Here is a 21,990-nt window from a genome sequence, read left to right as displayed (position 1 = left end):
AGGAGGGTCCCAGAAGGTTTTTCCCCTACGTCCCTAGGTTTTTAAACAATCAAAAAACTATGATGTAACCTCTACGTTTGGATCTTGATTTGGTAAGGCCCAGAAGATTTTCCCTATTATGTAAAAAAACACCGGTATCTTGAGGAAGTTTAAAAAAGTGTCGGGACTGGGATTCGAATGGGGTATCGGAGTAATTGACCCTCTGGAGACATCAGGCTTCAGTTCTTCAGACAATTTTGACAAGCTATTCAGTGCAGTTATTTATAAAAAGAATAATATAAGTTTAATCGGTATCATGATTGTAGAGATAGCTGAAATCTAGTAAAGAAAAACCGCAGCACATTTTTAACTTATTTAGCTGCCTTATTCTCTGAGCATCGTCTCTTACTACTCCAAATAAGAAAAAAGCCATAGGCGTTTTCCTGTTTGAACAGCGCGGCACTGGAACATCATAGAGAGGTGTTTAATGGCTTGTGTTAAAGAATTACAGTAAAAATAAGCTATAGCTTGTACTAACTGAAAAGAGTGTGGGGGTGTGTGGAGTGATTATAAAATTATCGCTGCAATTATAGCTGCAACCTAGTAAAGGCAAACCGCAGCCCATAGTAACCAAAATCAAAAGTTATATTTCATGATGCTATCATTATTTTTTCTGTTGTGCTGTGTTTTGAAGTAGACGTTTTGGTTGGTCGGCTTAGATACTTTTCTCAGTTTTCTTTAATTAAAAAAAAAATAAAAATACAATATTTTTTTTCATTCACTTCTTACTATACAAGTTTCTACTACAGTTTTTTATTCGAAGAATAATTTGTCCAAAAAATGTATACAGCCAAGAATCGAAGGAAAAAAGCACAAAACAAAAGTACAAAATCCATTCTCTATAATGGATGTTAATCTCCAAAAGCTACTCCAAGTCTGAATATTAATTGATGAAGATTTCTCTGGAGACGGTGTAATCCCTCATACAATAATGGTTACAGCTCTAGGTGCAACCTAGTAAAAGGCGAACCGCAGCCCATAGTAACCAAAAGTTTAAAAACCGTTTTAATTTAGAAAAAAACACGTCTACAAATGTTGTTATTGTAAAAGAAAAATTCCCGAGCAGCATACGTATACCATTTTCATTTTATATTCAAAAAAAAAATCATTGCCGAACTTCTTTTGCTAAAGATACATGCAATGTCTTTTTAAGACATGAAAAAAAGACATGAAAATTTTTTCAAGTTCAGCCCAGAATCGCTAAAGTTATTATGTAAACTTCAAAAATATTTATGATGTCCGAGCAATAATTTTAATGTTTTAATTCATATTAGAAAAATACCTCAAAATTTTTTAATTAGTTTGTTTTTTTGTTTGATAGAAACAACTCAATACGTAATTAAGCTTACAAGTTTGAACACTTAAAGATGAATTAAATGAATGAATCCAATCAGTCCAATCTGTTTCTAACAGACTGTATTGAAACTGAGCTATCGAATACAAATATCTCACCAGTAGACATTTTTGATAAAAATCCAGCCACAAAGGAGCTGACTAACCAACTGAAGAAACTACCATTCAAAACAGAAGAGGACACCGCAAATCAGAAGAATAAAATATCTTTTCAGAATGACGAGAAACGATCTATATGCAATAATCTTAAGAATAATCTTGCCATACACATGAGAACCCACACCGGTGAAAAGCCATTCAAATGTGACGTATGCAAGCACTGTTTTAGTCAGAAGAAAAATCTCGTCATACACATGAGAACCCACACCGGTGAAAAGCCATACAAGTGCAATACATGTAATAAGAGCTTTTCTCAAAATAGTCACCACATTCAACATGTGAGGATCCACACTGGTGAGAAGCCATTCAAGTGTGACGTATGCAACCGCAGTTTTAATAACAAGAGTAATCTTGTCATACATATGAGAACCCACACCGGTGAAAAGCCATTCAATTGTGACGCATGCAATCAAAGTTTTAGACACAAGTGTACTCTTGCCATACACATGAGAACCCACACCGGTGAAAAGCCATTCAAGTGTGACGTATGCAACCGCAGTTTTAATGACAAGAGTAATCTTGCCATGCATATGAGAACCCACACCGATGAAAAGCCATACAAGTGCAATACATGTAATAAGAGATTTTATCTAAAAAGTAAGCTCATTATACATGTGAGAACCCACACTGGTGAGGAGCCATTCAAGTGTGACGTATGCAAGCGGAGTTTTACTAAAAAGAGTAATCTTGCCACACATATGAGAACACACCGGTGAAAAGGCATACAAGTGCAATACATGTAATAAGAGCTTTTCTCAAACTAGTAACCTCAATAAACATGTGAAGATCCACACTGGTGAAGAGCCATTCAAGTGTGACGCATAGCGTACATTTAACGTCGAGTCATCTTTCCATGCATATAAGAACCCACACCGGTGAAAAGCCATTCAAGTGTAACGTATGCAAGCACAGTTTTAGTCAGAAGAATACTCTTGTCCTACACATGAGAACCCAACCGGTGAAAATCCATTAAAGTATAACATATGCAAGAACAGTTTTAATGACAAGAGTTATTTTGCCATACACATATGCCATAGACATGGCATGTGGATATATATAAAAAAATATTCAAGGGTGGCAAATAATAAAAAGTTAATCTTTACTTCATAATTAATTAAAAAAAGCTTTCCGAAAAATAAGTTTTTAAAAGAAAATTAAAGGCCATTTTAAAATTAAGCTCAGCAGATAAAAATACCTGTTAAAATTCAAACTCAAAACGACCAGAAATTACTATTAGAGAATAAAAGAAACCCAAAACGAACAGAAATTAATTAAACAATCATAGCAAAAAACATACAACAAGCAATAATATAAACGAATAAAGAGATCTTAAAGCGAGTAATGCTTCTATTGAATATCAAAATCAATCTTAAAAAGAAAACAAATATTTTGCTATTAAAGTATAAATGAAACTTAAAATTAACAGAAATTAAATAAACAATCAATACGAACAAAAATACAATATATATTAATGTAAATGAAAAAATAAATCTTAAAACGAGTGAAACTTAAATTGAATATGCAAATCAAGTTTGAATCGAATAAAAATAACTATAAACAAGAGTTTGGGTATCGCCTCACTTCAGAAGCCTAAAACCTTCTGGGTCATTGGCGCTTTACTGAAAACAATTCTTTGAAATGTTTTCACTTTTGTACCTTTAAGTAATCATAAATTAATTAAGTTTTAAGGGAACAAATATCAGAATATGTATATTAAATTGACAATTCACCTTGTTTTTCAGTAAACTCATTTGAATTTTTTTTTAAGAAAAGTACAAATTATATTTTGGCATTTAGAAAGCATAGGGGTTTTGAACCCTACTCATATTAAGTTATGCTCGTTTTGAGTTTGACTCTAATATTTATTTTAATTTTTGTTCGTTTTGGGTTTCATTTATTTATTGATACTGATTTTAGGTAGTTGTATGCTTGGTAGATTATATGATAGTTCGGACGCCATGTGTTAAAAATGTGAACCACACCACAACGGAATGGGGCTGCTACGAGAATTAGCCTACCCTCCACCCCCTAAATGGACCATGCGGATTCAAAAATACCAATGGCACTTGCTTGCGAGAGGTGGAACACTCCGAAACTTGACATTTTATTATATTTTGGTGTTTCATGCAAGAAAATGCATGTTCCACAAAGTTTGAGGTGCAGTTTTCCGCTCAAATAGAAATGCCTAGAAGCCATAGAATGTTTTTATAACTAACCAACACGATTAGTTAGAAAAAATGGCAGAGTTAAAAAAAATGGCAAAACTATATGAGTCTTGAACAGTCTTGGAAAGTATAAACAAAATCAAATGGAATATTAGATATATAATGATATTAATTGTTGAAAGATCCATCAGTTCAAGATTTTTTTTTCACTGTAATTTTTATTTTCATTTTCAATGCTGTAAGAACTGGAAAAGAATATATTTGTAATATACGAGTGATTCTTTTTCAGTGAAGCACCAATGACGCAGAAGGCTTTAGGTTTTTACAGTTAAAGAAGGGGGCAGCATCCAAATTTTGTTTGTAGTGAAACTATATTTGTCTTGACCAATCTTGAAAAGAACTAATGAATTAAACTAAATATTTGATGCATAATGATATTAATTGCTAAAAGCTCATCAGTTTAAAATTTTACTGTAATTTTAATATTTATTTTCAATATTAAGTACAAGAGAAAACATTTTTAATATAATTCGTTTTCAGTAAGGCGCCAATGACGCAGAAGGTTTTAGGCTTCTGCAGTGAGGCGATACCCAAACTCTTGTTTATAGTTATTTTTATTCGATTCAAACTTGATTTGCATATTCAATTTAAGTTTCACTCCTTTTAAGATTTATTTATTCATTTACATTAATATATATTGTATGTTTGTTCGCATTGATTGTTTATTAAATTTCTGTTCGTTTTAAGTTTCATTTATACTTTAATAGCAAAATATTTGTTTTCGTTTTAAGCTTGATTTTCATATTCAATCTAGGCATTACTCGCTTTATGATCTATTTATTCATTTATATAATTACTTGTATGTTTTTTGCTATGATTGTTTAATTAATTTCTGTTCGTTTTGGGTTTCATTTATTCTTTAATAGTAATTTCTGGTCGTTTTGAGTTTTAATTTTAACAAGTATTTGTATCTCCTGAGGTTAAGTTTAAAATGGACTTTACTTTTATTTGAAAAACTTATTTTTCGGAAAGTTTTTTTTTAATTAATTTTTTTTCGTTTTTGATTGCAAAAAGTTTCAAGTTTTTATGGCATGGGGGGGGGGGGTGCTTACTGTCCGATTATTCTTGACTTTAAAAAATGGATCTAGAACTTTCAATTTAAATCGAATGAGGCTTTTTTCAAAGTCTCTACGATTACCTCTTTGATAAAAACCTTATATATGAACAATAGACAGCTTGCGTAACTTGTGGACAGCGTTTGACAACAATGAATGGATAGAAAAAATAGCTCCAATAAGAGGGTTTAGACCATTTCACTTGCTGACACAAAGGGATCACGACTGTTTGGAATTGACTTTAATAGGATTTTGTATACCAAAGCAATTTTGCATCTATCACAGAGTATGTATTTTAACCTTATAATTGGATAATTGTAATAGATTTCATATGTGTTCTTCCTATACAAAACCCCTTCCCATAAGTTATAAAACCCCCTTAATAAGTTATGCCCCAGGGCATAACTTACAACGCCTACCCCCGGGCCCTGGTGGGCTGTGTCGACACCGGAGTTTTTTGGTATCAGAACTTTGAACTATTTTAACAAAATGTCTATCTCAAAATTTTTACCTGATGCATTTAGGGCGTGGATCAGAGGGGGGAGGCTAGTTATCCTCCAATCTCTTTTGACTCTTAAAAAGTGAACAATAACTTTCAATTTTCAGTCAAATGAGCCCTCTCTAAAGTTTATACGAGCATCCCTTCCATAAGAAATACTGGGAAGGATTTGGAGAGTCCTTAAATTACAACCCTTGCCCTGAGGGCTCTGGGGGAATCTGGGACATCCTCAAAGACCTAATTTCCAGAACTTAAAACTACGTTTAATAAAATTGCTGTCTCAAAATTTTGATTGGATGTGTTTAGGGAAAAGGTGGGCGTGAGAGAGGGGTTAGTTGCCCTCCAATCACTTTCGACTAATAAAAAGGGCACTATCCCTTTGAATTTCCGATCGAATGAGCTTTTTTTGAAGTTTCTACGATACCACCTTCTATAAAAACCTCTTATATGCCCCCAGGGCAAAACTTAAAACCCTTGCCCTCAAGTCTGTGGGGGATTGTCGTCCTCAAAAACATATTTTCTGTCTGGAAATCAGCTATGCTGAACAAAATGGTTATCTCAAAATTTTGATTGGATGTGTTTGGGGGATTGATGGGCGTGGGGGGGGGGCTAGTTGCCCTCCATTCACTTTCAACTATTAAAGGGCACTATCCCTTTGAATTTCCAATCGAATGAGCCTGTTTTGAATTTTCTACAACAACGCCTTCTATAAAACCTTATATGCCCCCAGGGCATATCTTAAAACCCTTGCCCTGAAGGTTCTTGGGGAGTGTCCTGCTCAAAAACATATTTTCTATTTGGAAATCAACTACGCTGAACAAAATGGCTATCTCAAAATTTTGATTGGATATGTTTGGGGAAATAATGGGTGGGGGGGGGGGCTAGTTGCACTTCAGTCACTTTCGACCATTAAAAAGGGCACTAGCCCTTTAACTTCCAATCGAATGGGCCTGTTTTGAAGTTTCTATGACAACGCCTTCTATAAAAACCTTATATGCTCCCAGGGCATAACTTAAAACCCTTGCCCTGAGAATTGTGGGGGAGCGTCCTCCTCAAAAATATATATTCTAACTGGAAATCAACTACACTGAACAAAATGGCTATCTCAAAATTTTGATTGGATGTGTTTGGGGGAATAATAGGCGGGGGGGGGGCTAGTCACCCTCCAATCACTTTTGATTATTCAAAAGGGCACTAGCTTTTTGAATTTCTAATCGAATGAGCTTTTTTTGAAGTTTCTACGACAACGCCTTGTATAAGAACCTTATATGCCCTCAGTGCATAACTTAAAACCCTTGCCCTGAAAGTTGAGGGGGAGTGTCCTCCTGAAAAATTTATTTTCTATGTGGAAATCAACTACGATGAGCAAAATGGCTATTTCAAAATTTTGATTGGATATGTTTGGGAGAATGATGGGCGTGGGGGGGGGGGGCTACTTACACTCCAATCCCTTTCGACTATTAAAAAGGGTACTAGCCCTTTAATTTCCAGTCGAATGAGCCTTGTTTGAAGTTTCTACGGCACCAACTTGTAAGAGAACCTTATATGCCCCAAGGGCATAACTTAAAACCTTTGGCCTGAGTGTTTTGGGCTAGTATCCTTCACAAAAATATATTTTGTGTCCGGAAATCAACTAGGCTGAGCAACATGGCTATCTCAAGATTTTGATTGGATGTGTTACGGAAAATGATGGGCGTGGGGGGGGGGGGGAGGGGGCTACTTAAACTCCAATCACTTTCGACTATTAAAAAGGGCACTAGCCCTTTAATTTCCAGTCGAATGAGCCTGTTTTGAAGTTTCTACGACAACGCCTTCTATAAAAACCTTATATGCCCCAAGGGCATATCATAAAACCCTTGCCCTGAGGGTCCTCCTCAGAAATATATTTTCTATCTGGAAATCAGCTACGCTGAACAAAATGGCTATCTCAAAATTTTGAGTGGACGTGTTTGGGGGAATGATGGGCGTGGGGGGGGGGCTAGTTGCCCTCCAATCATTTTCGACTATTAAAAAGGACACTAAAACTCTCGATTTTCAATTGAATGAGCCCCTTTTGAAGTTTCTACGACGACCTCTTCCATATGAAGTGTCTCTGGGAAAAAAATAATAATAAATAATAAAACATTGGAGCCGTATGGCCTTTACTATAGGCAACGCTATAGCGTTGCCTCTGATTTGAATAAGACATGCCCAGAAATTTTAAGAAAATTCAGGATTTTAAGGTGGCCAGCCCGAAACCACCTTATCTTTGCCTGGAAGAATATTATAAATTTTAATTTTTTTAGATATATTTGATTTCTGCTAAGCTTCAAACTTTTGGTTTTATTTTTTAAGGTTTTTGAATTGTTGTAATCCCTTTTTAAAATATATACAAATATTTTTGCAATTACCGGTCTTTTTGCTCTTTACTCAATTAAATGTCTTTTCAAAATGTATATATATATATATATATATATATATATATATATATATATATATATATATATATATATATATATATATATATATATATATATAAATATATATATATATATATATATATATATATATATATATATATATATATATATATATATATATATATATATATATATATATATATATATATATATATATATATATATATATATATATATATATACAAAGACATTTTGAAAAGACATTTAATTTGTATATATATATTATATATATATATATATATATATATATATATATATATATATATATATATATATATATATATATATATATATATATATATATATATATATATATATATATATATATATATATGTATATATTCATATACATACAGATATATATGTATGTATATTAATGTATTAAATTAATGTATTAATCTATTAAATAAAGCAGATAAGAAGAACATTAGGCCTTCTGGGAGAAAAATTTTGGTGAAGAGGTTCGAGGAAACTTTTGAGAAAGTCAAAACTAGCTTAAATAAATTTTTTAAGAAAAAACAAAATAAAATACATTTTTTTTTCAGAAAGAATATTCATTATAAATGAATATTAAAGAATAATTTTCCCGAAAAAAATACAGAAATTTTTTAAAACAAAAAAAAGTTACCTTGAAAACTCGGAGGAGTCTGGCATGTCGAACTATCATAAAACCAAAGTATCCCAAAAATTCTAAAACCATCCCAATATTTGAAAGTACAGCAATAACAAAGTCAAAGGCATTCCATCCTGAACGAAAGTACTCCTTTGATCCGAAAGCAATCAATTTTAATATTGCTTCTAAATTATAGACTGAAAAAGAAGCACAAATAAATAATTAAAATCTGATCTATTGACAAATGATCTAATATTCTGCAATCCTAACGACTGGATAAACACAGATACAACCAGTGTGCTATGTCAAAACTAGCATATGCCTAATAATACTAAATTAGATTTTTTATAACTACACATCTCCCCAAGGGATTGGTTCAAAGACCCGCCTCCTTTCCCCCTCTCTGGAAAAATGTTGGCTTATTTCTGATGACTATTGGTTTGATACGATCATCCTAGCCGAAAAACTTACACACCTGTGACTGGGTACGTATGCAAATTTTGGTTTCGAAGGGAAAGGTCAAGGCTTCTAAAAAACATCACATGGAATATCACTTATAGAGAAAACATAATAAAATATTGAAAGAAATAGCACAAAATTTTAATTTCGGGAGAGGGCATGGGCCCAACTTCCCTCCTCCCCTCTTTCTTGAACTTCCTTTCAAGGGTTCTAAGACAGATTCAAATTTAAACATTTTATTCACCTCCAAGACTGGAGAGTATAAATAGAAAATAAAATTTCATTTAGGTTACATCCCTTCTTTTATGGAGACATTTCCACCTTTTTCAAAATTTAGTTAATAGTTTTTAATAGGTAAACATTAAAACTAAAATGTGAGTGTTTAAGATCAGCATCAAAAGTTACTGAACATTTGTGACATCTATGACTGAACCGAAAACCCATAACTTAGGGGGTGTCATGCAGGAGAGGGGGTAGTGAGGGCATTTCACTCCTATATTATCCCCCCCTCCTATATTTTGAAAAATATCCTTTTTGGGGGTGTTTTCAATGAAAAACAACTTTTTCGTATTGTCTCAAAGAAGTTGAGAAAACACCCCAATTACCTCCCCCCCCCCAGACGTTCAAAAATACATTTTGACCCCCCCCCCTCCCCTTCAATTTTCATAAACTGACGCTAATTCTTTTTATATCTATATTACGGCAAATAAAAAGACACCTATTCGCCCAGGAAGGAGCAGAGAAAGAAACACTACAGATAGAGGAAGAAACCATGCTCTAAGTTATAAACATGTCACTCTAAACATACCGTCAGGCACAGCGAAAAGAGATTGTCTTTAATTTACTCATATTTATTCATATTTATTTTGAGTTCGTTACAATGTATGTTTTTGAATGATTTAAAATAAAATATACGTACAGAAACGGAAAACTGCGCTAAGTGGGTTCCTAGAAAATTTGTTGTGTATTTTATTGTCTAGTACAGTGGTCGGCAATGTGCGGCTCCGGAGCCGCATGTGGCTCTTTGGCCCCTCAAAAGCCACTCCAGCCCAAATATTTAAATGCAGGCAGCGGACGCGCAAGTCGCGCCGAGGGTATCGGTCGGTTGACGATTGAAGGGAACGCGGCGCGAGGGAGACTCGCGCGTTTCTACATGCCAGCCACTGCCCACTGTGCCAGTCAGCAGTCAGTTGCAGGTAGTGGTCGGAGCTTATCGTGTCTGTGCGTGTTACAAGGGTACCTTCTTGAAGACTAGTAATGGGATAAAGTGCTTGGTGACGCCGTGATGCCCAGTGGGATGATCCTCCCAGCGAGGACAACTGCGAAGAGCGGAAGACACACTCGAGGGTGTCAACGGTCCCGGCTAGAAGCAGAGAGGATTGGCTTGCCGTTGCTTCAAAAGCTAGCCAAGAAACTTTTCCTCTTTATGAATTATGAATAGGCAATCAATGAGAACACGAAATAGGGCTACTGCGTCCGGGGAAACCGACGGACAAGCTACCGCGTCCGGGGAAACCGGCGGACAAGCTACCGCATCCGGGGCAACCGATGTATTGACAGCCAACAGCGTTGGAAACGAATCAAGGCAACGTTTGACAAGTCCGTCACAAACGGACGCTAGACCGGTTTTATCTACAAAAAATCACCACCAGAATCGGCACGTTAAATCTTCGGACACTTTCGAAACCAGGAAAGAAAGACATGCTCCTCCGTGAAGCAAACAGCTACAATTGGGACATCATTGGCCTCTCAGAAACTCATCTACCAGGTATCAGCAAAGAACAGATAGGAGACGCAGCCCTCCTGCTTTCTGGAAGACAAGACGGAACACACAGACAAGGAGTCGGCTTTTTGCTGACAAAAGCAGCAAGGAAATCTCTTCTATCAGTGGTGTCTGTCTCGGAGAGATTAATGATGATCCGACTCAAAAGCAAGTTCAAAAACCTCTCCGTGGTACAGGTCTATGCTCCGGATTCATCAAGGTCGGACGAAGAGTCGGAAGATTTCTACTCTCAGCTCCAGAGCCTTGTCGACACCATTCCGAAGAAAGACATCGTGTTAGTCCTCGGGGAATTCAATGCCATCGTGGGGAGTGAAAATAGCGGAAACGAAGATGTCATGGGCAAGTTCGGGATCGGACAGATCAACGGCAGAGGAGAACGACTCACTGAATTCTGCCGAGATAACGAGCTTTTTATCACAAACACAATGTTCAAGCACATACGAAAGAGAAAAGTCACGTGGTGGTGCCTCGATGGAAGGACTGCCAACATGATAGATTATATACTGGTATCCAGCCGATGGAAATCTTCATTCACAGAGACAGTGACGCTAGGAGGTGGGGACTTTGATTGTGATCACAATCTCCTCATGTCATCGCTTCGCTTAAGATTAAAGGCCGTTGTCAAGCCGAAACAAAAAGTTCCAAGATTCCAGATAGAAGCCCTTAAAGACCTTAAAACGAGACAAGAGTACAGAATGCAGCTCAACGAACGACTGTCAAAGACCTTGCAAGAAACACCTGATCTGCTGAGTCCAGCCGACATCGATCTACTTGTTTCGCAAAGCAGTCTGGCCGTATGCGAGACACCTGAGCTCGTCCTCGGCCGTAAATCTGCAGAAGACAAGCCATGGATTACCCAGGAGATTATTGATATGTGTACCGAGAAACGAACTCTCCAAAACAAGCAAGATCGAGAAAGCAAGGATAGATTCAAAAACCTTAAACGTCAAATTGAGAAGAAAACCCGCCAAGCACTAAAAAACATGATTACTGAAAAATGCCGGCAGTGTGAGGAGGACTCCCGTAGGGGTAACTCACACCTCATGTTCAAACGTGCTAGAGAGCTGACAAACCGCAAAGAAGCGAAGTGCCTCGATCTCTTAGATAAAAATGGACACAAAATCACTACTTGTGCCGGAATCTGAGATCGCTGGAAAGAACACTTCCAGGAAAAGTTTAATCTCACAGTAAACCCAGATCCTGAAGTACTTCGAAAGTTCCCAGCACACAGAGATGAGGAACCACCCCCACCACCCTTAAGGTCAGAAGTAGAAGCCGCACTCAAATCCCTCAAGTCAAATAAGGCACCCGGAATAGACGGTATACAGGCAGAACTTCTAAAAGTGGAATCTGATACCGTCGTTGATCTGTACCACAAAATAGTAACAGCTGTATGGGAAATAAAATACTTCCCCGAGTCTTGGTCAAAATCTGTCATAGTGCCCCTGCACAAGAAAGGATCTAAAAGTAACTGCGAAAACTACAGACCCATATCGCTTACTTGCCAACCAGCTAAAATCCTTACGAAAATTCTCCTTGATCGCATCAGAAACCTGACAAGACACGTAATCCCTGAATATCAAGCTGGCTTCCGTCAAAACCGATCCACCATAGACCAAATTTCTGTGATCAGACAGATTATTGAAAGATACCTGGAATTCGGGAAAGACCTATACCAGCTGTTTATCGATTTCAAACAAGCTTTCGATCTAATTTGGCGAGATGGCCTATAGCACATCCTGGCACACTACGGTATTCCCACTGACATTATTGACATTGTCAAGAGCATGTACGAGAAGTCAAGAAGCATGGTGCAGACAAGCGAAGGCTTAACTGAAGAATTCTCAACCTCTTCAGGAGTGCTGCAAGGATGCCTACTTTTCCCCACTGCTCTGCCTATTCCTGAATGCTGTACTGGCACTGGTGCCCAATGACACGGGAGCACTCATGAGTGGACACCTCTTTGACATGCTTGAATACGCCAATGACATTAATTGCCTAAACGAACAACTAGAGGAACTGAAATCAAGCGCTAACGATATTGATCATGCAGCTAGTTCCTTTGGGATGAAAATCAATGCTAACAAGACAAAAGCCATGATGGTAACGCGGAATACATATACCGGCATTAACCCCAGAAAATTTTTGATCCAGGGGTATTTTATGGTGTGGTTTTACCTTTTGTTTTACCTTGTATTTTAGGTGAGTTCAAAACACGACTCCTCAAAAGACATTAAACGACGCCTCGCCCTTGCCTCAGCATGCTTCAAGTCATTGCGATCGATCTGGAAAAACAAACATCTGTCGCTGAAACTAAAAACACGCCTTTTTCGAGCTCTTGTGGTTCCAGTAGCAACGTACGGAGCAGAGACATGGACCTTGAAAGCAGAAGACAAACGCCGGTTGGAGGCCTTTGAAACAAAATCCCTCAGGAAGCTTGCTGACATCACCTACCTTGACCGAATATCAAATGAACGGCTATTGTCTTCACTCAACTATTCCCAGACCATCATGCAGACTATCCAGCTTCAACAGCTTCGATTGTTAGGCCACGTTCAGCAGATGTCCCCAGCCCAACTTCCAAAAATTGCGTTTGAAGGAAGGATTGATGCCTCCCGCCCAAAAGGACGACCTCCCAAGCGCTGGAGGGAAAACTTTCCCAGCCATCCCCTGTCGGTACTCCTTCGGGCTGCAGCGAACAGGGAATCGTATAAGAAGCTCTACCATAGTTCAGTCAGAGGAGAAGCCCCGAGTCGGCCAATCCGGCCGGATGGGAGTTAAGTAAGTAAGTAAGTAAGTAATAAGTTTGTATTGGTGGCTTTTGAAAAGATTATAATTTGAAATGTTTTTTTAGGTGCCTTGAAATGGCTACCAAAAAGAAGCAAAGAAAAATAGAAGATGAAAACCGTGAATTTAGAGCTGAGTAGACCGAGAATTTCGCATTTATGGTAAACTTAAATGGTCTTCCGACATGTCTTATTTGTAAGGAACAATTCACGCATAACAAGAAGTCAAATTTGGAGAGACACTTTACAGCTAAACACGCGTCATTTAGCACTAAATATCCTCTCGGTGATGCAAGGAAGAAAGCAGTTGAGGAACTTCAGATGAACCAAGAGACATCAGCTTCTGTATTTAAGAACTGGATGCAATCTTCCAGCAATGTTAATACGGCAAGTTTTGTTATCAGTCAAGAGATTGCTAAGAGAGGGAAACCGTACACAGACGGTGAATACATAAAAAGTTGTTTTATAAATGCATCTGAAGAGCTATTTCGGGGTTTTAACACAAAGCAGATATTCTAAAAAAAATTAATGAGGTACCATTGTCTGCCAAAACAATGAAAGATAGAACAATTAAAATGTCTTCGAATATAACCATCCAGCTAATCGAAGATCTGAAATTGATTTCGGCTTTATCAATAGCAGTCTTGACGAGTCTTATGACATAAATGATGCATCGCAAGTTTTGCTTTTTGTAAGATTCATTTATCATACTGGTCCTAAAGAAGAAATTCTAGGATTGTTTCCACTCAAAGATCGGACACGTGGAGAGGATATCGCAAATGCTGTAATTGAGTGTATGGATAAACATCATATTTCTCTCGATAAAATTGTGGCGATTTCAACAGACGGGGCCAAAAGTATGACCGGTGTAAGAAAAGGGTTTGTTGCTATTTTGAAAAAAAAAATTAATCACGAGATACTTGCTTACCATTGCATCATTCATCAAGAAGCGCTTTGTGTGCAGACATTTCCAGAAGAAATTCATAAAGTTATGGAATTGGTGATTACTATAATTAACTCCATTTTGGCTAAAGCTCTTAATCATCGTCAGTTCAAGGAATTTTTAGTTGAAATGGAGAGTGAGTACGCTGATCTTGTGCTTTATAACAAGGTACGTTGGTTATCAAGAGGAAACGTTTTAAAACGTTTCGCATCACTATTACCAGAAATAAGATAATTTCTTCTTGAGAAGGGTGTTCACTATCCAGAACTAACGGACGATCAGTGGTTACAAAACTTTTATTTCATGATAGACGTTACGTCTCATCTAAACCAGCTTAATCATAAACTACAAGGGAAAGGAAATACTATTTTTTCGATGTTAGAAGAAGTCACTTCATACGAAAATAAATTATCTCTTTTTGCTCAAGATTTTGAAAGAGAAACTCTGTTTCACTTTCTGAGCCTGTTGATGCATCGCCAAAAAAAAATAATTCTTCTATTGACACACACTACTTCAAAACCACCATTTTAAAAATGAGAGAAGCATTTCTCAGCAGGTTTAAGGAATTTAAAAACAGCAAAGTGACCTTAGCATTCGCCAAAAACCCCCTTAAAGCTACGATAACAGATTTAAATTTTTCTCCTTTTGGCATCGACATTAGTAACTTCGAAATACAATTGCTGTATTTAAAAAACAAGGAAATATGGAGCTCTAAATTTGAACGTCTTTGTGTTGATTTGGAAATACTGGAGAAGAACAAATGTGAACTTAGTTCACAACACAAGTGGTCTGCTTTGAAAGACCTGGAGAAGGAAGACATGATCATGTTCAACGCCTGGAATAGTTTTCCTGACTCTTATGATCAGCTGAAAAAACTCGGGTTTGGTGTTCTTTGCCTTTTCGGTTCTACATATTCATGCGAACAATCTTTTTCAAGCATGTATTTTATCAAGAGTAAATTGAGAAGTCGTCTTATTGATGAGAACCTGCAATCGTGCCTAAAAATAAAAACAACAACATACAAACCTAACATACTCAAACTGACCAAGGAGGAGCAAGGACATTATTTGCATTAAGTGTTTGTCAGTTATTGTCATATTTAAATTTATGGATATCTTACTTTAATTCTTTTTTTAATCAATAAACATAATCTTTATTAATTTGAAATCAAGTTTCATTCAGTGTACCCGTAATTTAATGAAGGTCTAAAATCATAATAAAGGTTTACTACATTAATAAACCCATCTGGCTCTCTAAATTTTTTTTAATCCTGGTAATATACATATATTTACTGCATATAATGTACATATATTTATTTTTTTTTTATGTTTAACAAACAGAAAAACCTCTCATTTCTTTTTTTCCATTGATTTGCAATTGAATATAAATAAGAAAAATAAATATTACTAGTCCGAAGAGGCGGCCGAAGCAAATATCCCGCATATTTATAGAAAACAGCGGGTCTGCATGCCTTATGTGCTAAGTCCCCTTATTCTGCATATTATATAGTAAGAATTGTTTTCTAACTTCACACTGTCCTAACACTTTCAGAAGTTTCGCGGTATGATCAGAAAGAAGTGCGGCATTTATCTTGAAATTGCGGTATTATACCGCAAAATGCGGTATAAGTGGCAACACAGCACCAGACATCAGATATTTAAACACTTTGTGTTAACACTTTGTGGCACTTTGTAGTGGCGTGATCTCTCAAGTTACTTGAAAAGGGTGCTAAAACTTCAATTTCGGTTTGAATAAGCCCTCTTCCAATAGTATGTGACCACTGGTCTGAATCGATTACCTGTTGAATTTTTTGAAAGATTTAAAGCACAACCTACGTGAACAAACTGCAAAGTATGTGCATCTTGGAATTATAATTCCAAAATTTACTTTGCAATATAATTTGGACATATCAAAGAGTAGGCATTTTTTGAAACGACACACGGTCTGTATAAATTTTTTAGGAAAAAGAGATTTTCGCCAAGTCGTCCTCAGTGTTAAAAAAAAGAAAGAAAAGAAAAAAGAAACCAAAGAAAATCGAACCTTTCGAAGTTTGCTTGACAACGACAGAACAAAAACTTAATAAGAACCAGGTTGGAATATATGTACATATATGTACATATATGGCTCTTTGGCGAAAAAGTTTGCCGACCACTGGTCTAGTCTGAAACGCACTGTCGTGGTGTATCTCTATTGTTATTTGAAAAGAGCACAAAAACTTCAATTTTTGTTTGAATGAGCCCTCAAAGTGTATGACCACTGATTTAATAGAATCACCCCTGGGAATTTTCGATAGATTCGAAGCGCAGTCTACTCACACAAACTGAAAATTGTGCTCAAATTAGATTACGAGTTTCAGATATGTGCAAATTTGGTTCCTGGATATGTTGTGATTTACCACATGGTCTCGTATCCGAAACGGCACTTTGTAGTGGCGTGATCTCTCAAGTTACTTGAAAAGGGTGCTAAAACTTCAATTTCGGTTTGAATAAGCCCTCTTCCAATAGTATGTGACCACTGGTCTGAATCGATTACCTGTTGAATTTTTTGAAAGATTTAAAGCACAACCTACGTGAACAAACTGCAAAGTATGTCCATCTTGGAATTATAATTTCAAAATTTACTTTGCCATATAATTTGGACATATCAAAGAGTAGGCATTTTTTGAAACGACACACAGTCTGTATAAATTTTTTAGGAAAAAGAGATTTTCGTTTTTGTTTAGTGAAATTTCGCCGGCTTCACGACTTCTAAACTAGTAGAAAGCACGGTAATACCGTCACCCTATACTAAAAGTACTCACAGGGGCAGTGGTCACTGAAAGGACGCTTTGCAGAATTTACATAATAATCTATAGCTCAATCTTCATTTGACGTTTTGCGGACATAAAGAAAAGCTAACCAAACCAATGACTATGAAAAAAAACTTTTTTTTCAACACAGCATTGTAAAACGATTCATAGCAGGAATCGCTAAGAACAGTATTTTTTGCTATATAGTATACCGTGTTATATATAAAAATAGATTTATGCAAAATTGCATAAACTGATACCTTCAAACAACCTAATTGGGTACAAGGGTATGAAGATATCCTTGTACCCTCCATGCAAAGGTATGGACTGAAATTTGAACATTGTGTCAAGATTGAAAAAGCATATGACACATCATTCCAATTTTATTCCAGATTCAGGCACAACAGTTTGAATTCGCTCAGGCACTTATTTCAGGAAGACGGGGTCAGCTTTAAAGAAAAAACCCACAAAACTAGGTGATTTATACAGTAAATATACCAAATTATGGGAGAAATCACAAGATCTCAACGGAACTTAGGTCCAAAGGTCCTCTGCAAACGTGTCCGTATCAGACACACTAAACTAACGTTTAAAATCCCTTTTTTTAATAATTTTTTCCCCAAAAGACACTCCCCACCCAGACAACGCCTGCCACGTTCTGTTTCTGAACCCAATCCCATCTTGTTCCCCATCCGTTGCTTTACCTCCAGGTATGAAAAAACCTTTGTCCCCTTTATTACTGATTAAATAAAAAAAAACAAGTTTATTTTAATTGAAAGTAAGGAGCGACATTAAAACTTAAAACGAACAGAAATTATTCAGTATATGAAAGGGACCGTCCCCTCCTCAACGCCTCGCTCTTTACTCTAAAGTTTTTTATTGTTTAAAAAAATTAAGTTGTGAGACAGAGTCAAACTTTAGCGGAAAGAGCGAGACGTTGAGGAGGGGGCAGTCCCTTTCATATACGAAATAATTTCTATTCGTTTTAAATTTTAATGTCGAACCTTACTTTCAGTTAAAAAAAACTTGTTTTTTTATATTTAATTTCTGAACGTTTTTAAATTAATGCAGCTTTTATTTTGGCTCACCGTGCATAAAAAATTAAAACGAAATTTGTATATTAATTTTACTTTTTTTTTGGCTAAATGGCTTTCTCGAAACTTTGATCTGACGTAACTTACGAATTAACTTACGTAACGAACTTCTATGGTAAATTTTTAATACGTATATTAGGGGATTCGCCCCCTAGTCAATACTTCGCTCTTTATGCTAAAGTTCAAATTGTGTTCCAATTCCTTAAGAATGACACCTTAATCAGAAAGGCCGTTAATTAGAATAAATATCTCTTATGAAAGTACAAAAAAGAACTTCAGCGTGAAGAGCGAGGTAATGACTAGGGGGCGAGCCGATCATATACGTAATAATTTCTGTTGGTTTTAAGTTTTAATAATGCTCCTTATTTTCAGTTGAAAAAAAATTGTTTGCTACCACGAACTGTCTTACAAAATAATCCGCTAGTTTTCCTTTTTTTTATTATTCGGTACTGGCGATTCCCAAGTTTTATGTTCGTTTGATTCTTTTGTTCCCTCCCGTTTTTTATACCTTCTCTTTCAAACTTTTTTTTAACGTATATTTTATTTCAATATTTTTTAGTTTTATCATTTTTTACCTTTTTAACTTTCTGAGATTTTACAGCTTATTTTTTTTTTTTTTTTTTTTTTACTAATGAATGATTTTGCCATTCTGATATTATTGTTTTTGGCATTGTTTTGCCAGTGTATTAGTTGTTGCACTTTTTTTTATCTTTTTATCGGTTTTATGACACCGAAATGCGAATTCGGCCCTCCGGGGCTTGTGATATGGACTTTGGTAAATAAATATTTTATCTACTTATAATTATTTTATAGGGAAGGGAACATGAAATTCTGAATCAGGCAAAACCACTATGAAGATTGGTACAATAACAATAATCTTGGCCGCTTTACCTCTAGGACATGGTTCCAATAATTTGCCCGATTAATGGTGTCTTTCTGATTTTCATCAGGTTTTAAGGGGGAAAAAAGCTAGTAATGAATAGGGAACTTAATAAAGGATTTGATTTATTCAAATAAAATCTTCTTCTTCTTAAAGGATTCTGGAAAAAATATGTAATATTTCGATCGTCTTTACTTTTTGTGTCAATTCGCAATATGTGTTACAGGTAACACCGCATAAAGGGGTGAATTATGAACCTTTTTTTTGCCCAAGTTTAATATATTGAATTCGTAATAAAATATTAAAAAATATAATATTCCCTTGAACAAATTCATCGAAATTTTATGCATTCATTTACCTAGGTATTTTTTATTTTTCACCTTCTGTAATTATCGCCTTTATTGAAATGAAAAGGGCTAATACACATTAGTTAAATAATTGAAGCAAGGTTGATAAATTAAAATAAAATAATTCGTCACTGCTACGCCAAAAGGTGGTATCTGACGTTTTCACACTTGAATTGCCAAAGACCAATTGCTAAGAAAGGAAAAGTAGAGTGAAAGGTCAAGAAGACCAAAGTGAGATTGAACATTCGTATCCTTACTAATTTTCTCGATAACAGATTGACAAACCATTTTTGGCAAACTGGCGGTTACAACCTTTAGGCGTAACAGCAACAGTTTCTAAACACAGTTCAAAATAAGAGAACGTGAAAAAAAAGTAATTTGTGCAGACCAAATTGTACATTATCAAAATGTAATTTGAAAAAAAGATCAACAATATGATTTGTCCCTGTTACGCCAAAAGGTAGTACCTGACGTTTCTACACATTGCCAAAAATCATTTGCTAAGAAAGGATAAGCAGAGCGAAAGGTAAAGAAAATTAAAGTGGGACTAAATTATTCCCTGCTTATTCTCTCGATAATAGATTGGCAAACAATTTTTGGCAATATTCTTAGAAGGGTGAAAGTGGCAGATATGATTTTTAGGCATATCAACAACAATTCATAAATCCCGGTTCACAAAACGAGAATGTGTAAAAAAAATCAAAAAAAAAATCAACATAGCCTATTAATATTTGCACAAAATACGGTTGCTATCCATTTTTTTTTTTTTTTTTTTAATACAGATTGGTATCAATAGTCGTCGAACATTTGTGGTTTTGTGGTCTATAAATGCAGTTCTTAAAAATGTGTGCCCACAGTAAAATCGCTTTGAGTAAAAAAAAAATCATATTTTTTCAGGAAAATTACGCAGTGTGAAGAATAACGTCACAGTTAAGCTAAAAAAATAACACTGTATAATCTACAAAACTTTGTGGCGTAGCGGAGATATGCTTATAGTTTCTGCCCACTAGAAATCTGAACACTAAGAATTCATAAAGTCACAACCAAACTGTACAAAAGGCCTATAAATAAAAAAAAAGAATAAGCATTATACAACCAAAAAAAAAAAAACATCGACACTTTATTTTAGTATCACATCCTTTTTTCATCACCATTTCCCCGTAACAAGGTAACCGGCACGTACATGAGGGGGGACCTCCAGATTTTACTGTTTTTACGACAGTTTCCTAGTTTTTTATATAAAACAGTTCGTTTTCACCCACCCCACCCCTCACGAAATAGGTTCCTGTGAGCGTGTCTGACTAGTACAGGAAGTATTTTCTATTTCGTGTCAAATACATCTTGACTCGAAACCGAAACAGCCCATATCATGGCACCTTTAAGAAAATTGCTGAGAGATCAATCATTCTTTGATCCTCCTGAACTACACTGCCACGCTGACCCTATCTTTGAAAACAGCTTAGCAGACGGTTTAAGAAAGTATCTCAGAAATGTACAAATGCAAACACGTTCTTTGAGTATGACAACGATGATGCATAACATATAAAATATATATACATATATATATATATATATATATATATATATATATATATATATATATATATATATATATATATATATATATATATATATATATATATATATATATATATATATATATATACTTATATATATGTATATATATCTATATATATATATATATTTATTTCAATTCAATTTATAACTGGGATTTATTTTACTATATACATAAAAAACAAACAAACAAAATACCCCCAGAAGCAAGCTTGTGCGGGGGTAATCCCTTCTAGACGCATAAAAAATCATAATAACAAAATAATATCCAAAATAATAACTATTTTAATTTAATATGAATAAAAATACCTTTTCTGTCCTCCAACACAAAAAAGTGTACGAACATAATTTACATAGCCAATTTAAAATAAACACGTACCCCCCCCCCCCCCTTTTTAGCCAATTCATTAAAAATAATAAATTACTAAACCCTACGATCTCAATAAACGACGGAACAGCAGCAGGTCATCCACACATTTAAGTTCCACTGGTAAACTATTCCAAGCACTCGGACCGGCATGACGGATAGAAAAAAATGATCTTGTCGCTTGCGGAATCGGTCTTCGAAATTCTTCCAAATTTCTAGTTCCATGCTCATGAACATCACCCCCACTCACAAACATTCCCTTAAAACAAACAGGAACACTACCATAAAGATACTTAAACATGAACTGTGTTTTATAAAATTTAAAAAGACCCGATACCGGTAGAATCTTCAGCGTCATAAACTCATTACGAACAGATGATCCTCTATTATCCTTACCAATCAAAAGCCTTATTGCCGAATTTTGTAGTACACGCAGGGGCAGAAGATGCGTTCCGAAAGTAGACGACCATACTGAAGAACAATATAATAGATATGGATGTACAATTGAAAAATACAATAATCTTAATATACTAGTTGGGAGAAAATTTTTCAATTTACGCATAATT

General features: G+C 35.5%; 2 protein-coding genes across 2 annotated transcripts in view; one reads left to right on the top strand and one right to left on the bottom strand.

Moving 5' to 3' along the window:
• Positions 1-21,990, bottom strand: part of LOC148945869 (two pore calcium channel protein 1-like) — a 175,617-nt gene that overhangs the window by 63,398 nt on the left and 90,229 nt on the right. The window contains exon 11 of the mRNA XM_089097826.1: positions 8,418-8,599. Within this exon, the coding sequence (XP_088953952.1) occupies positions 8,418-8,599 (182 nt within the window). The remainder of the gene's footprint in view (positions 1-8,417; positions 8,600-21,990) is intronic.
• Positions 1,416-2,524, top strand: LOC148945870 (uncharacterized). Its single transcript, XM_089098182.1, has 2 exons — positions 1,416-2,263; positions 2,416-2,524. The coding sequence occupies exons 1-2, from the start codon at positions 1,416-1,418 to the stop codon at positions 2,522-2,524; spliced, it is 957 nt and encodes a 318-aa protein (XP_088954308.1).

Source organism: Artemia sp. Qi Xiang Cuo, chromosome 12 (genome assembly GCF_049724085.1).
Source record: "Artemia sp. Qi Xiang Cuo chromosome 12, ASM4972408v1, whole genome shotgun sequence".
In the NCBI taxonomy this organism is placed as follows: domain Eukaryota; kingdom Metazoa; phylum Arthropoda; class Branchiopoda; order Anostraca; family Artemiidae; genus Artemia; species Artemia sp. Qi Xiang Cuo.
Note: the sequence above shows the minus strand (reverse complement) of the source record. Positions and strands in the feature narration are given on the sequence as shown.